The 17,247-nt window shown below is 30.2% G+C and overlaps 3 protein-coding genes and 1 long non-coding RNA gene across 9 annotated transcripts; 2 read left to right on the top strand and 2 right to left on the bottom strand.

Moving 5' to 3' along the window:
- Positions 1-1,598: 1,598 nt before the first annotated feature.
- LOC117233125 (death-associated protein kinase 1-like) lies at positions 1,599-8,886 on the bottom strand. 5 transcript variants are annotated; one of them, XM_033493114.1, is made up of 21 exons: positions 8,659-8,885; positions 8,410-8,588; positions 7,927-8,005; positions 7,736-7,848; positions 7,510-7,670; positions 7,311-7,431; positions 6,931-7,231; positions 6,782-6,830; positions 6,175-6,291; positions 5,830-6,102; positions 5,578-5,760; positions 5,363-5,477; positions 5,095-5,286; positions 4,758-4,999; positions 3,582-3,671; positions 3,200-3,364; positions 2,907-3,125; positions 2,668-2,847; positions 2,303-2,596; positions 1,898-2,220; positions 1,599-1,818 (listed from the first exon to the last, which is right to left on the bottom strand). In XM_033493114.1, exons 2-21 carry the CDS (start codon positions 8,414-8,416, stop codon positions 1,656-1,658), a joined length of 3,387 nt encoding a protein of 1,128 aa, XP_033349005.1. In that variant the 5' UTR covers positions 8,417-8,588; positions 8,659-8,885; the 3' UTR covers positions 1,599-1,655. The 5 variants fall into 5 exon arrangements, with proteins under 5 accessions (XP_033349005.1, XP_033349003.1, XP_033349004.1 ...); XM_033493112.1 differs by lacking the exon at positions 8,410-8,588 and having other exon boundaries at positions 8,659-8,886; XM_033493113.1 differs by having other exon boundaries at positions 8,410-8,885.
- On the top strand, positions 3,620-4,233 carry LOC117233128. Its single transcript, XR_004493265.1, has 2 exons — positions 3,620-3,750; positions 3,822-4,233. It is a non-coding gene; the product is annotated as an uncharacterized LOC117233128 (long non-coding RNA).
- A 615-nt stretch (positions 8,887-9,501) lies between the features above and the next one.
- On the bottom strand, positions 9,502-12,019 carry LOC117233126 (T-complex protein 1 subunit gamma). The gene is made up of 4 exons (XM_033493118.1): positions 11,851-12,019; positions 11,694-11,755; positions 10,215-11,352; positions 9,502-10,097 (listed from the first exon to the last, which is right to left on the bottom strand). The coding sequence occupies exons 1-4, from the start codon at positions 11,885-11,887 to the stop codon at positions 9,682-9,684; spliced, it is 1,653 nt and encodes a 550-aa protein (XP_033349009.1). The 5' UTR covers positions 11,888-12,019; the 3' UTR covers positions 9,502-9,681.
- A 767-nt stretch (positions 12,020-12,786) lies between these two features.
- Positions 12,787-16,609, top strand: LOC117233233 (phosphatidylinositol 3-kinase catalytic subunit type 3). Of its 2 annotated transcripts, none has more exons than XM_033493362.1 (10): positions 12,787-12,979; positions 13,252-13,446; positions 13,523-13,952; positions 14,069-14,164; positions 14,380-14,931; positions 15,001-15,476; positions 15,544-15,732; positions 15,800-15,975; positions 16,042-16,116; positions 16,209-16,609. In XM_033493362.1, exons 2-10 carry the CDS (start codon positions 13,310-13,312, stop codon positions 16,607-16,609), a joined length of 2,532 nt encoding a protein of 843 aa, XP_033349253.1. In that variant the 5' UTR covers positions 12,787-12,979; positions 13,252-13,309. The 2 variants fall into 2 exon arrangements, with proteins under 2 accessions (XP_033349253.1, XP_033349252.1); XM_033493361.1 differs by having other exon boundaries at positions 12,893-12,966.
- Positions 16,610-17,247: the final 638 nt, after the last annotated feature.

Raw genomic sequence — 17,247 nt, 5'->3', positions numbered from 1 at the left:
TCGAAAAGATGATTCAGTACCAAAATATTAGAGAATTCATGTACCACACAACATCATAGTAAATGTTCATTGTATAGTAAATACATACGCATAGAACACAGAGATAACAGAAGTATCTTAGATACATTTTACAAGAGCAAATTAGAACTAACTTTTTAGATATTTTATAACTAGATACACTACTTTTGTCTTGTTCTTATATTCATATCATGTTCAATTATTCCCATACATTTGAGATCCGTATCAAACATTGTATTATGTCAGATGGGAATAAAAATCATATCCTATTCAACATATTATGTATAAGCAGTGTTCACTGGATAAAGTTAATACACAATAGATATGTTCAAAGAATAGTTTTTCGATGAACAGCAAGTGTTTTTAATGATATACATACATTCATGTGCGTTGCACATGAACAGTGCGCCTTGTGTAATATTTTTGTGCCTATAAAACATGAATAATATCTTATGTCAAAATCCATTGTCATTATTTGAGATTGTTTTGAACAATGATCCTTTGTATCGTAAGCTTCAAATCGTTAATAAGAAAGTGTTTTATTTCCACGAATATCAGCAGAAGGATCAGTTTAGAAATTTAGAAATTTAGAAATTTAGAAATTTTTAGAGAACGTTCCAACTTTTTTTTTTTTATAAGTATAAATGAGCAAATCTCGTTTATGGCACATAATAAATATTTTAGGAATGTTGATTTAGTAAAAAATGTCCATATAAGAATGGAGCTTCCATAAATTTACCAAAAGCAAACAATTGTGCGAACTGTTTCACTCCTTTTTTCACATAAATAGTTTCTAAATATCATAAAAAGCAGCGTATATTGACACTGAGTTTTGGCAAGACATATAATATATATGCATATCAAGTAAAGCTTTCAAAACAATATTAGTATCAAATACGATAATATCGTATTATATAATGTGTAAATGTGTTTTATGTGTAATATTTAGAATTATTCTGTCTAATACAAATTTACTTAAAAAATTTGATTAGAAATGTAATTAATCGTACAATATAATATCACAATACAAATGCTTATAAATGTTTCACAACTAAAAAGATTCTAAATATTATAAATTAAAACTTCGTTTTATATATATCTCCTTAAGTAAATATTTGCAAACCTAACAGAAACACAGAATTGTAAATATATTTTATGCTAACAAGTATACTTAAATTATGATATCTTTTTTAGAATTATAAGAGCTCATAAGAAAGGACAGAAATTTATGCAACTTATGCAACATTTTAACTATATGTGTGTGTGTGTGTGTGTGTGTGTGTGTGTGTGTGTGTGTGTGTGTGTGTGTGTGTGTGTGTGTGTGTGTGTGTGTATGTATGTGTTTGTGTGTATGTATATATTAAAAAGAATATATTAAAAGAATTTTGTGCCGCTTAAAATGTGCTGTAATATTTTGATATAAAAGTACACATGGGTGCATGTGCATTTCTAAAGATGTACACAAGGAATGTACTATTAATTATGTATGTACTTAGCTTAAAGAGCAATGCACAGTTTATATTGGGCGGAAGCGGTGACGTAATAAGTCTATCAAACCCATAATGAGGATAAAAGTTTCCTTCAGAAATGCATCTTCCTCAAAAAGTATTAATGCACCATTGATAAATGCAACATTGTCATCTAGAAAGATTAGATCCTGTTTCAGAGTCTGCAGCTGTTGACAATATATATGTCGGTGTATAAGAGAGCAAAAGATGTACAGCATCTTCCCGATCAAGAGCTCGTAGTTGTTGTATTAAAGATCCTACAGTGCAATCAGCACCTGCCGTGTTAAGCAATCTATCAAATAATAAATTGCACGAAATACATGATTAGCTGCTCAAGATTATAATAAATAATTACTACAAATTTGTCTCACCTTAACGTTGGACTGTCTACTGTACTATCTAGTTGCGCGACTCGATCTCCCAAACCTAGTCTCACAGCAAGTAAACACCAATCTCTTCCATGATGATCGGGAGGATCAAGCATTTGCGCCAATCTTCTTTGTACAGCAGACTTGACTTGTTTTATTGGTTGCTTTGGTCCGGGAAGACAACTTTCTATTAAAGGTAGCCCACAACCTACTATTTCCCATACAGTTTCTTCTTGACCATTTAAAGGATTTTTGAGTGTTGCTTCTTCAAGACCTTTATCAATTAAAGCTGATATAACTGGTGCTGGTTCCCAAGAATGTATTACCTATAAAATTTCATAAAAAACATTAAGTACACCTTTTTTATATTGCGTTACTTTCTTATTTAACTATTATTAGATAACTAACTTCATCATATTCCCGAAGTTGACTAGGACTTAACCAATGTCTTTCAAGTAACATGCCAGGAGCAACTAATTCAATCGTTGTTTCAATAGCATCGAGAATAATGCTGAAAAGGGCGAAACATTGAGCACTGGTACCTCGCGGTCCACGTACTCTTATCTCTATACAACTTTGTTCTTCTTCTTCGAAAGTAATAATACTTTCACAAGGACCAATACATAATTTTGATCCTCTCCACCATTGATATAAATCTGAATTTGATGGATCCCATGTTTGTGTAATTTTCCTCAATTGTGCCTATATAGCATCATTATCAAAAATGTGATTACAATTATAAAATTACATAAGTGCTTGTTATTTTTACATACTTGTAAATGTGGAAATACTGCAGTCAAATGATATAAGGGTGCTTCAGATGGAGAAAGGCGAAGACCAGTATGAGGTAAAACATTGGAGCAAGATTTCCATGGTTCCCATAATCCTGGTAAACGCTCGACGAGATTTAAACATGGTATTTCATATTCTACTTCATCGTCATCCACCTCGCACTGAAATAAAGTAACATAAATTTATCTTATGAATAAAATGCAGACATTTAAATACATACCGGCACACATAAATTTACAGCCTGTAAAGCTTGTAAAGCTTGTCCTGCAGGACAAGGACAACGAGCCTGAAAATCTTCTAAAGCATAAACCCCTGTAGTACGACCACCAAGACGTCCTCTCTGTTCTAGGCTTAATTGCCAATTTATTACATCCTGCCAAAACCATTCTGGACTTAAAACTACTAAATTCCCAGGAAGAAGCATACATTCTCCTAAATTCTGAAGATTAAATCTTAATTAATGTATCAAGAACAAAAACTAAATGGAAAAGATATAACAGTAGGAACAGAAACCTGTAATTGTAAGCCAAGGTGTCTACAGTGCTCTAAGGAAACTAATGGATTAATTTTTCTCACTTCCTTCAAAAATTCCTCCTGTGTTAGCATAACTGGAGGTACTTCTAATGATTGCATGTATGATCTCCAAGATTCAGCAAGACCAGTCCACACTAGTGCACTCTATAATAAAATTATGGAATCTTTAACAATAAAATACAAGGGAAAAGTATTAAATAATACACTGATGCAGAAAATATATACAAGAGTAGTTTCTTAATTGCATTGGACAGTAGTGCACGTATGTATTAATGGGATAAAGCATTAGAGTAATTATTAAATAAATTACAGCTTCATTATACGCATCACTTTTATCAAAGGAATTGAGAAATAGTTCGACCTGTTTATCAAGATTCGCCAAGGGCACGTACGAGGCCGCAGCCCGCGGCGTGTCACGTCGGAGAATACTTTCTGCAACTTCCGGTCCTTCCTACATCATGCATTGCATGCAGTAAGGCTGATGTTAATAAACGTTAATGACCAAATAATCAGCAACTAAAATATATGTCGTTAGTAAATTGATTATGTGATAAAGTGACAGCAGATTTGAGAAATTTTACTTATAATACTTGTTTTTTAGAGAATGTGCTTGATTAAATGTCGCAAATAATTATTTTAATTGAAAATTATGGATAATACAAAGTATTATATTTGGTGAGCTTAATTACTTATACATATATATTAAATCAACCATGCATCATGAAATGACCATGGATTACTGAATCATAACTTCAACAAAAAGGATTGCATCATATTTAGGAATGAATGCTTTGTTCAACATAGTATTAACATTGCGGGATTTGAAATCAAAGAGACGTGAATCGTTTAAATGTAATTGGCACTATGCAAATGAAATGACTCGATTCTGATCAGAATCGTTTTGAAAATGTTAATGCACACATTTATTGCATGCTGTACAAACACTGGCGATATCCCTGTAAAAAGATGTGGAAGTATAATTATGTACACAAATATATTAAGCTGAACCTAAACCTTTTAATATTTTGTATATTTGGCATCAATTTTTTAGTGATATATCAATTGACCTTTTTTTTACTAAACGAGTCGCTCGTGCAACCAAGCATGAAATGATTGTAGATTTTCGTGTTGAACTGAGATTCCTAGATGTAAATCATAAATATTCAAATATGTTTACTCCCTTAAATATCTTTCTCATTTCACAAAAAATTATCATCAATATACTAATGCAATAACATATTCACATATGATTTACATCCTACATTCTTAATTTAAAGTAAGTGATCTTCATACAATGATCTTAATTTGATATTATGTATGATAACATGCAATAGTTTACTTAAATCGGTGTGTCTTAAAAATTTAATTCAAAATTTCAAATATCTAAATCTTTAAATTTGATTGAGTTTAATAAAGAATTAATTACGAGTTATTATGGAAACTCGGTTAAAACTGAGAGACTCGTAATAATACTTTTTAAAAAATTTGTTTTGTAGTATGTGTAAAAAATGTAAATATGGTCACTTTCATAATTCACCTCTAAAAATTCCATCCTCGCATTATTCAAGTAAGATCTTAGAAGTTTCAGACCAGGGCTAGAAGGATTAGTTGCATCCACTGCGACCATTTGGGGTTCATCTCCCAAAATTAATGCGAACTCTCTCAAAAAAGGTAAAAGGGAGGCAAGAAGGCTTGCACTATTTGTATTTGGAGCAAGAGGTTCTGGAGCATAAGTACCGACTAAGATTACTTTTACATCATTATATTTGCCACCAAAACCTGTTACAAAAACATATTTGACAAAGACATGTAATTTATTAATAAATATATAAATATAATTATATTCTTCCTTATAAATAGATCGTTAAACTTACCAAAATTAGTTGATGCAATACGATCTGAAATAAATCGTAGCCAAAATTTTACTTGCTGAAGTTGTATAGTGAGTGGTTCTCTAAGACTAACTGTAATAAGGTGTACAACAGGTTGTTGAAAAGTGAGTACATAGTGATAAGATGGTAAAAATTCTTCCCGACCACATAACTCCCAAAAGATACATTCACCACCTTATTAATTAATAAATTTATAAATATATGTAATTTCATATAATCATAAATAAGAATATTTAGTTATGTTCCTTACCTACGTTACCGCGACTCCATTCTACTCCTTGTGTACCTTCATATTCACTGTCACTGTACTCAAAACTAAGTGAGCCATGCTTACTAGTTACATCTAATTCAATACTTGGTTCCCTCTATAAAATTAGTTTTAGTAAAAATAATTTTCACTCTCAATGTGTCAAATAAATATAATATATACCTTTACTTTATATTTAAAGTATTAAAAATAAATACCTTTGTAGTATAATTCTGACTTCTTGATCTTCTAAAAAATCCAAAACTAAAAATACCCGATTTTAAAGAATTTATTAAAGATGATTTTCCTGATGCACAATGTCCTAAGAGTCTTATGTGTAAACGATCTATTGGTCTGTGTGTTGGTTGTAACTGTTTAATATAATTTTCACGTTGAATGGGCTATAATTTTAAATAAATACATTAATGTAATACCAAATATAACAAAAATAGACCATTTTAATAACATACATTTCGAAGCTTATCCAACAATGATGCAATATCTGGATGTCCATATTTGATTGCTGTCACATCCGCTCTAATTCCACGATTTGTTTTATCAACATCACAACCAGCAAGGCACAAATGTCTAACAAGATTAATGAAACCATATCTAGCAGCCACATGTAGTGGTGTTAAGCCTTTCTTGTTCGGTGTATCCAAGTCTATTCCATTCTCTATTAAAAAAGTTACCATTCCTTCATCACCTGCTTCACAAGCTATATGTAAAAGCGTATCTTCTTTCTGTTTAAAAAACAAAATTATTCACACTTTATTTATATTATATTTGGACGTATATAACGAAAAGAATCTTACAGAATCTTTCACATTCAATGGTGCTCCTTGCAATAGTAACTGAGACACAGCCTCAACACAGCCTCGTTTAACGGCACTGATCATTGCTCCACCAAGACCTTGAGAGGCTTCTGATTCCTATAGAAAAACAAACAAACACAACTATTCAATACTATATTATTTTATGTACATATTATGTATGTATTTTATGTATATCGTGTTTTATGATCAATTACATTACAATATACAATTACGAAGTCATATATTTATATACAAATGCCAATAAAAACGTTTCCTTAAAAATGAATTATCAACATGAATAACATTTCTATATTATATAGTACTATGTAAAAAATTATATTTTCTAAAACATAATAATTAAGGTACATATATTCAATAAAAAAATTTGTTACATTTAACTTATGTATATTCTGTAAGAAATAATGTATATGCATGATATATAATTGGTATGTAACTGTACAAATGCTACTAACATTCGTTATGCGATGTACATAAATAAACATTATTTCATGAGAAATCAAAAAATAATATGAATGATAGAAAATAAAAATGATAGTCAGCTCTGGCAATTACAAAGGAAATTATAATATTGCTTTCAGGAACAGACCGTGAGGATCCAAGGATGTTTAAGGCACGATTCTGCGGTTCCTCTTTCTCTGAAAATCAAATTTTTCATTGTTACTTCATTCCATTTTAAATCATTATATATCTTAAAATTAAACTTTCTAACACTGCTTCTAAATTTCTCATACTTACTTTGGATCCTTGATCAACAAGGATCGTATGAAATCTTTGGCAATTTCAGATACTGTACTGAAATATTCATTGTCAAACTGATATTGACAAGCAGCAACATTCGCATAAGTTTCTTGTTTATCTTCACCTAGAAATGGTGATGCACCACTTAAGAGAATATATGTTAAAACACCAACTGCCCAAAGATCAGTTCCCAAACTGAGTGGTTCATAATTTACAATTTCAGGAGCAACAAACTCAGGTGTACCAAATAATGCTCTGTGTTCAGATCCAGGTACTAATCGATGTGAAAGACCTAGATCTGTATATTGAAATACATAAATTTTTGTTACATGTTTTAAACAATACATTCACATGTAAACCTTAATGTAATAACTTACCTATTAATTTTATATTTGGCATTGGCGGTGGAGTTGATAACAGGATATTTTCAGGTTTGATATCTAAATGAGCAACTTGATGAGAATGTAAATGACTAAGAGCCATTAGAACTTGACGAACCTATACAAATTTACATTGTTGAGTATTTGTTTTATATTAGTTATTTTAAATTACATTTACTTAAAAAAAAATTCAAACCACATGTGCAGCTTCTAATTCACCAGATGGTACCCAATGAAAAAGTTCTCCTCCTGAAATTAATTCTAAAAGTAAAACAACTGTTGTGCCTGTGTCAACAACTTTGTGCAATGAAACAATATTTGGATGTCTTAGTCGTGCTAATAAACCTGCTTCTCGAGCTAAAACAAAAATTCAACAATTATTTATGTAAGAAAAGCATTATCAAATATGCAAAAATATCTACCAATGTCTTCAGCTGCCACACCTCTGGCAACTCGTCTTTTTCTCATAATTTTGGCAGCATAAAACTCTCCAGTCTTTATTTCCATACATTTCCGTACTATTGCAAACTGTCCTCTGTAAATTATAAATATTTAGATTTGTAATTTCATATATTTATTATAAATGCAAACTGTACATTGTATGATGACTTACTTTCCAATTTCTTCCAGTAACTTATAGTTTTTTTCAATTGGTTCATGGTGAACCTCCATTAAAGTGTCCCACTCAGGGCCTATTTAATAAATAAAGATTTTTACATGTAAAAGATATATACTTTGCTTATATATGTCACTTTACCAATACAGAAGTTATATGTACTCTGTCAACAAAATAAAAAGAACTTCATAGATACTAAAGTAAAATTATCAACTAGTAGAAAATAAGTTTTCTCACGAACATAATATTATTCAAAAGATATCTATATGAATATATATGTATATAACAAAAATACGAATGTTTACAAAATAAACGTTTTATTTCTACATGAACAACTTATCTTAAGCAACATTATTTACAAATATCTATCAATATAAATAGAACAAAAGCAATATAACGAATGTTCTTTAATCTTTTAAAATCAATGTGTAATGCTATACAATAATAATTATTTATTAATAATCGTCGTTCAAAACTAACAGAACATAGACACCTGTCAATCCAGTAGTAAACAGATATGAAATTCACTTCCGTACACACGTAGCCACGTGGATGTATTTTCATTAAGATCAGAATAATCGTGCATTAAAAATGTTGTTGATACACTTTGCATCTCTTGATCGTATCGAATCGCGAAGATATATTAAACATCTGCCAGCCTTGACAGAAACATCGACATCGATATTGTGTAGAAAGATTAAAAACAATTGAAAGGAAGTCGGTTTTTACCACCGTTCGAAGTTCCCAATTTGCGAGACGTGCCTGGCATCATCTCACATTCATGCTCATCGTTCAGTCTACCCGAACAGTTTTAAGTTTCGCAAAAAGCCGTTACGAAAATTGTGTCCCATTCGTCGGCCTTTACTCATGCCGGCCACCCTACACACACAATCAATATACCTGTGTCGCGTGAAACGCCACCTTCCTCAAAATGTATTATAATCTCCTTGAACTTTTTCTCATTTTTTAGGATCTAAAATTTACGCTATACTAACTGCTCGATTTACACCTCATTGATTATTATTAATTACTTATCATTAAAGGTTATAAATTAATGTTACCTTTCTTTAAAAAGACTATGAGGAATGGGATAGGAAACTGGCTGTATCTTGCCAGTTTCTTTAAATACTTAAAACTTATAATTTATGAAGTATTATATTTACAATGATTTGATCGTTTGTAACAAATCAAGCAAACAATAAAAATTGATAACAAAATAATTACAATCTTCTACAGAAATTCTCAATGAACATTTTATTCAATATTTGAAGTAATGAGAATAGTTCAAGCTATTTGAGACACTGATATATGAATATAAAATTTAAGAATAATTAAAAATTTATAAACATCAATATTTTGAATAAAAATATCTATCTATTTGGTGGAACTGAAGTTAATAACAAGTATTATAATGCAAATGTGAAAGTGGTAGGTACATAAAAATTCAGAACATAATATTTAAGCAGTATTATGTTATTATTTTGCTATATATTAAACATGCACTGAGACAGTTTATGAAACATTGTTGATACGGATAGGGAAATAAACTACTGAAAACAATATATAAATAGATATAATATTTGCATCAATTTTTAATACTTTAAAGTATTTTTATTATTATGAAAATGCATACAGACAGGCAAATAATGCTTCTCATAAACATGAATTAAATTTTAATAAAATTATCATGAGTATGAATTATGAAATGTTAACAAATAAAAGCTTTGCAAGTGCAATATAAATTCAGTGTTTTTAATCTTTCATAGATTCTTCTGAAACTTGTGCAGGTTGACCAGGCTCATTATCTGATTTCTTCTTCTTGCTTCCTGATACAATATCATCAATTCTTAACAGCAAAATAGCAGTTTCAATAGCTGTTTTATATGTTTGCAGTTTCACAGATAGAGGTTCCCAAATTCCACGTTCTTTCATATCTACCAATTGACCAGTTTCTCCATCAATACCCCATGTCATTCCTTCAGTAGCATGTTTTGCCCGTAATGCAGTCAAGGTTCTGATTGTATTTGCTCCACAATTTTGTGCAAGCGTTCTTGGAATTATTTCTAATGCTTGTGCCACTGCTTTGTAAGGCCATTGCTCTACACCTGCAAGTCTTGCTGCTTTTTCTGTTAGAAGCCTTGATACTGCCATTTCCACAGCTCCTCCACCTTTATATATAAGAATACAAATACAATATAATAATTTAATAATATTATAATTAAAATAATACAATAAAATTTTATATGCCCGTTTGTGTATTATGCTATTTTAATAATAAATATTACCTGGTACTAATTTAGGTTCGATAAGAAGATTTCTTGCAACATGAAGAGCATCTTGTAAGTTTCTTTCAGTTTCATTTAACACATCTTTACTGGCACCTCTCAAAATTATAGTGCATGCTTTGGGATCTTTACATTCTGTAATAAAGCAAAAGTATTCATCCCCAAGTTTTTTAATTTCAAAAAGACCAGCTCTAGTACCAACATCTTCCTCTCGTAATTCTTCTGTACGATTAACAACAGTTGCACCACAAGCTCTTGCAATTCTGTTAATATCACTTTTCCTCAATCTACGGATAGCAGAAATTCCAGCTTTGACAAGATAATGTTGTGCTAAATCTGATACTCCTTTTTCAGTGATTATTACATCTGGTTTTACAGATATAATATCTTCACACATTTTCTTAACAAACTCCTCTTCCAATTCTAAAATCCTGGTAAAATCAGTATCTTTCATTATTTCTATATTAGTTTGCGATTCTCCTTTTTTGTATTCTAAGGAACAATCCAATAGAACTATTCTTGGATTCTTAATATATCTTTTCATTTTTGGATGAGTAACATCCTTATTGAACATTACTCCCTTAAGAACAGTGCTATCCTCAATAGTGCCACCAGGGATTTTTTCCACCTTTGCATAACGCTTTATATCTATTTCTTTTCTACCATTCTCTTCAAGCATTACAGTATAAACTGCATCTAAAGCAATTTGACATGCTAATTCACACCAACGTCCAATAAATTTGGTGCCCACACAGGAATTAATGACCTGAATCAATTTGCTTCTATTGTTGCAATCCAGATCTATACTGACTTGTTCATTGAGAATGGCCACCATATCTTCCAAAGCCTGGCGAAATGCTCTTATTATAATTGTAGGATGCATATTTTGTTCAAGAAAAGGTTCAGCAGTAGCTAAAATTTCCCCTGCCAATACAATAACCGATGTAGTGCCATCCCCAACTTCTTCATCTTGAGTTCTAGCTATTTCTATCATAGATTTTCCAGCTGGATGTTGTACCGTTATTTCTCGTAATATAGCATTTCCATCATTGGTCATAACTATACCTCCCATTGGATCCATCAACATTTTTAACATTGCTTGTGGTCCCAAACACGTTCGAATAACATCTGCAATGGCCTTTATAAAAAATACAACATTTAAAAATTCGTAGATTCATGTTAAATGTAAAAATAAATTTATTTAAATTTATTTTATGAAACACCTAGATATGTAAATGATGTAGAATTAATTCACATTCGTTCTCAATGTTAAAGAAATTTATTTAATATTTGATATATAAATTTTACTTCGACCTTATTTGCCATAAATGTTATAAATACTACATTTTATATTATTACGTAGCATCAATTTTTCGTAACGAAAGTTATTCATATAGAATATACACGTGGGCGTATAGATATTTAATGAAGGCCTTAAAAGGCAAATATGTACGTAAATTATGCATCGTACAGACTCACCTTCCCAGCTTGTATATTTTCTCTCTGAACTTTTCGACCGGTATCCCTTTTCGTATTTTGACCTGCAATAATCAATGCACACGACATAACGAAATAAGCTTTTCTTAATCTCACTATTGAAACAAATGACAATCAAAACCGTAATTGTTTTACATACTCAATACTACGATCGGAGCAGCCCCTGATCCAAACATTTTTCTTCAATTACTATAGTAATAAAATACTGTGACAAAAAATGATAGTTAAGTACACGCCTGACTTTTTCAGAAGAAAACGAAAGACGAGATCTTGTAATAATTGGTTATAAATGGGAATGACGATTGAAGAATATTCCTAGAATGAAATATACTTCAGTAAAATGGGTACTACCAACAAAAATGTGAAATGTCCCTATGATTGCTTTTGCCAGAGAAGAATTTCCTCCCTGCTTTTGCTTCTATTAAAATCTTTTTAATTCACAGTAATATAAAAACAGGAATAAAATAACTGCTTACTTTTTATTCAAGCAATGCTATATATATCTCAATAATAAATATTTATATTAAAATATTATGTTTTATGATTTATTTATCTGTCAAAGTACAACAAGACTGTAAGAATAAAAAACATAATCACAAAAACATGTCGTGTATTGATGTGAAATAAATAAGAATAAAAAATGATAATAGAAAGAAATAATATTTAATATCTTTATTTATTTATTATAATATCTTTATTTCATAATACTTGTATAATATCTTTAATACTTGATAAAATAAGACAAATCTTTATTGTTAGTAAATTTACAACAAGATTAGAAGTAAAATTAAAAGGTACACTTTAAGATATAAATTATGTATTTTATACATTATTTATACAGATTTTGTGCGATGCTGTAACTTTGTTTACAAATGGTAAGTTGCCTACTTGTAAACGAAAGTATGAAAGTTATATCATAACTTTCTGATTAACAATCGATAATATAAAAATTGCAACACCTGTTACCATAACTTTTTATATTACTAAAAATACTATAGATGACTCTATTAGGAAATATTTATACCTATATATGTCATGTACATACATATATCTACATTCCTATGATAGCAATATTCCTTCATGCAGTATGGTATATATACCAATGTATTAAGCACGGTAGACGCGGCAGAATCATGGAAAATGTGAAGTAGAGAAATATGTTAACTTTGTAATTTCATAAAATGATGGAAGATATTAATGATAAGTTTTTCTATGTGTACAGTTCTTCGTTAGACACGAAAATACAAATTAAAATGTAAGATTTAATTGTAAGTGTGTGAAATGTAATAAGTGTCAGTATCAGCTGCTATCAGGTTACCATAATAAAAGTTCCATAATGTATCTCCCCAATAAAAACAGGTGGACTACTGGTAGTACCATAAAATATAAAATAATCCGCTTACAAATTGTAATTTAAATGTAGTACAGACAATCAAATATTTCATTGCAGATTATCTGGATCTTTTAATTAAAATGCCATATGAATACATATCAATTTTAATGTAAATTATTCTAATATAATACATTTTCCTTTTCATAGAGGAACATTAGAAGGAAAAAGACAACGACCAGAATATGATAAATTGCTTATCGACCCTATGTTGAAATACTCTGGTCTATATGGAACCAATGGAGGACGTGGGGATTTAGCAGCTTCTTTACAAGTGTGGGCTGGTGGTAGACCACTTGCTTTACCCGTTCATACAGCATATAAGCATTTTACATCACGTTGGAAGTATGTATTATTGTTTTGGAAGTATGGTGGCAGTATTTTTCTAAAATACGTGTAATATATATATGAATTTTCTTAGTTGGAATCAATGGGTAACTCTACCTATTTCTTATTCTGATCTACCACGAGATGCTCAATTATGTATAAGTTTATATGACTGTGCTGGACCTGGTAGAAAATTACCAGTTGGTGGTACAACAATATCTTTATTTGGAAAACATGGAGTGTTTCGTCAAGGAATGCTAGACCTTAGAGTGTGGCCTGGAGTAGAAGCAGATGGTAGTGTACTAACTAGTACACCAGGAAAAACTAGAGATCATGGGAAAGAACAAATGCAACGATTAGCAAAACTTGTCAAGAAGCACAGGAATGGTCAAATGAATAAAGTTGACTGGCTGGACCGACTAACATTTAGAGAAATTGAGTTAATTAATGAAAGAGAAAAAAGAGCATCTGAATACTTGTACTTAATGATTGAGTTTCCTGAAATTACTATGGATGGAATACCGGTATGAAAAACTTCAAATTTAAGTGCTGCGGGCTATTATATAATTATTATTTATAATTTTATTATAAACTTTTATTATTAACCTAAATATTTTAAATATTTTATATATATTTATAGTACTCTATAGTGTATTATGAAAAAGATGGGGATGAAGTTGTTCAACACAGATCACAACCAGATGTTGTAACTTTGCCCGATTATGAAATTTTGCAAGTAAGTATAATTACAAACTTTTATATAAAATATACAATAGATTTCAACTTTATTTATATGATTATTATCATGAAAGCTATAAATATTTCCAGGGAAGAAAGAAGATAAAAAAGTCAGTTCTTATTATTTGGTTTACCTTTAAATCATTATCTTATATATATCTATGTGTAGTATACATATAATTCTTATATTCATTCATATATTTTTATTGTTAGGAAAATCTTGTGGAAGCAAAACATCATAAATTGGCTCGAAGTTTACGAAGCGGTGGCCATACTCGAGAATTAAAACCAACTTCAAATGTTCGTGATGCTTTAAACATAATATTAAGTTATCCGCCAACAACGGCTCTTTCTACAGAAGAACAAGATCTTATTTGGAAATATAGATTTTATTTGTCAAATCAAAAGAAGGCGTTAACAAAATTCGTGAAATGCGTAAATTGGAAAGTTGCTGGAGAAGAACGACAAGCATTAGAAATGTTAGCATTATGGGCACCACCTGACCCTGAAGATGCATTAGAGTTACTTGGCCCAGCATTTACACATCCAGCTGTTAGAAGATATGCTATTACTCGACTTAATCAAGCACCTGATGATGACTTAATGTTGTATTTGTTGCAATTAGTACAAGCTTTGAAGTATGAAGATTTTGAAAGCATCAAAAGGGCACATCAAACATTAATAAAAGAAAAGGAATCTGAAAAAGTTGAAAAATTAGATAGAGAAGTACAAATTAATGATTCTTCATCTACAGCTGTAACAACGGTAAGTAATTTTATAGTATAAACATTGAATTTCTCTAATTTGTTACGAATAGTTATACATGATTTACAGTCCAGTGAATCTGAAAGTGGACATTTCTCAGCAAGTCAAGATTCTCTTATGGATTTGGCATCTTTTCTGATTACTCGTGCATGCCAAAATACTACACTGGCTAATTACTTTTATTGGTATCTCTCTATTGAATGTGAAGATCAAAGTGATCCATCCATAAGTGCAAAACAAGATACTCGGGTTAAAGAAATGTATAATACTGTAATGTCAATGTTTTCAATGATGCTAGCACAAGGAAATGCTGTTTGGCAAAAAAGAAGAGCATTTCTTTTACGCCAAAAAATGTTTATTGATCAATTAGTAGCATTGGTAAAAGCAGTTGCACGAGAAAGCGGAAATCGTAAAAAGAAAACTGACCGGCTCAGGATATTATTGGCAGATCCGGATCCAGCATTTAAAATCAATTTTTCCAATTTTGAACCAATACCTTTTCCCTTGGATCCAGAAATTTGTATCAAGGGAATTATACCTGAAAAGTATGTGCAATTCTTTTTACATAATAATGATATATGATATATTTAAGTAATGTAAGTTATTTTTTAGAGCCAGTCTTTTTAAATCGGCTCTTATGCCTTCTAAATTAACATTTTTAACAACGGAAAACAGCGAATACATTGCGATTTTTAAACATGGCGATGACCTCAGACAAGATCAATTAATTTTACAAACAATTGCACTTATGGATAAATTATTAAGAAGAGAAAATTTGGATTTAAAGCTTACTCCTTACAGGTACAAGTTCTTAGAACAATCTGTCAACATATAACGTTATTTAAAATATGAATTACTTTATTTTTAGGGTACTTGCAACAAGTACTAGACATGGTTTTTTACAATTTATTGAATCTACAACAGTTGCAGAAGTTCTAGCTAGTGAAGGTTCCATATTAAGCTTTTTCCGAAAACATCATCCATCCGAAAATGGTCCTTATGGTGTTGTACCTGAAGTTATGGATACTTATGTTCGAAGTTGTGGTAAGAATTATGTCTTGCCAAAATAATTCATATCAAATTGAATTATATAAAATCATAAAATTTCAGCCGGTTACTGCATTATCACATATGTACTTGGTGTTGGTGACCGGCATTTAGATAATTTACTCTTAACAACGTCAGGTAATTTCTGGTATAAATTTGTTAGTTATATAAGCTGTGAAATATATAAAATTATAAGCATTTCATAAAACCGAATAACATTTATATTTTAGGTAAACTCTTTCATATAGATTTCGGCTATATTTTGGGTCGAGATCCAAAGCCTTTACCACCACCAATGAAATTGAGTAAAGAGATGGTTGAAGCTATGGGAGGCGTAGGTTCGGAACATTATCATGAATTTCGAAAACAATGTTATACTGCATTTCTACATTTGCGCAGACATGCAAATTTAATTCTAAATTTGTTTTCGTTAATGGTTGATGCTAGTGTACCAGACATAGCTTTAGAACCAGATAAAGCTGTTAAAAAAGTTCAAGATAAACTACGATTGGATTTGAGCGACGAAGAAGCAGTGCATTATGTACATAATCTTTTGGACTTATCAGTAACAGCTGTAATGGCAGTATTAGTGGAACAATTACACAAGTTTGCACAATACTGGCGAAAATAAAACTAAATCAATCGAGATAATGATTGTAAAGACTGTGTTCCTTCATAACTATTGCAAATATTACTATATTGTATATAAATGACCATACATCTATAAATGTAACATAATTTATTGTATTTTGGGATTATTTTAGGTAATAAATCTTTGATAATAATAACAAATATATACTAGAACCTTTTATATGTTTGTAAATTGCATACAAAAATGTTTAATAATTAACATGTCATATGACCACAATAAAAAAAATTTTTACTGCATAATATATGTGAACTATACATGTAAATTATATATATGTCAACAATTTTCGTAAATTACAGTTTAAAGTACAATAAAAATATTGCATACTAGTTTCTTTATGAAAATACATTAAATAAAATAGTAAATATATTTTTTTACAGGCAAAAATTTATTGTAATGGGCATGTCCAAATAATAAAACAACAAAAACATTTATTGTATATATAATTTGTTACGTAAATATTTATGTATTTATTTTATCTCTTAGTTACAATCGTGTATGTGGTGCACACTGTAGAAATAAAAAGATAATATTGTTAGTGATGAAAATATCAAATTGTTATCCATATAACAACGCATTAATGCTATTTTAATCAATATCACTTTATGTCACTTAAATTT

The sequence above is a fragment of the Bombus vosnesenskii genome, unplaced genomic scaffold (assembly GCF_011952255.1).
Source record: "Bombus vosnesenskii isolate JDL3184/JDL3185 unplaced genomic scaffold, Bvos_JDL3184-5_v1.1 scf7180000013295, whole genome shotgun sequence".
NCBI lineage: Eukaryota > Metazoa > Arthropoda > Insecta > Hymenoptera > Apidae > Bombus > Bombus vosnesenskii.
Note: the sequence above shows the minus strand (reverse complement) of the source record. Positions and strands in the feature narration are given on the sequence as shown.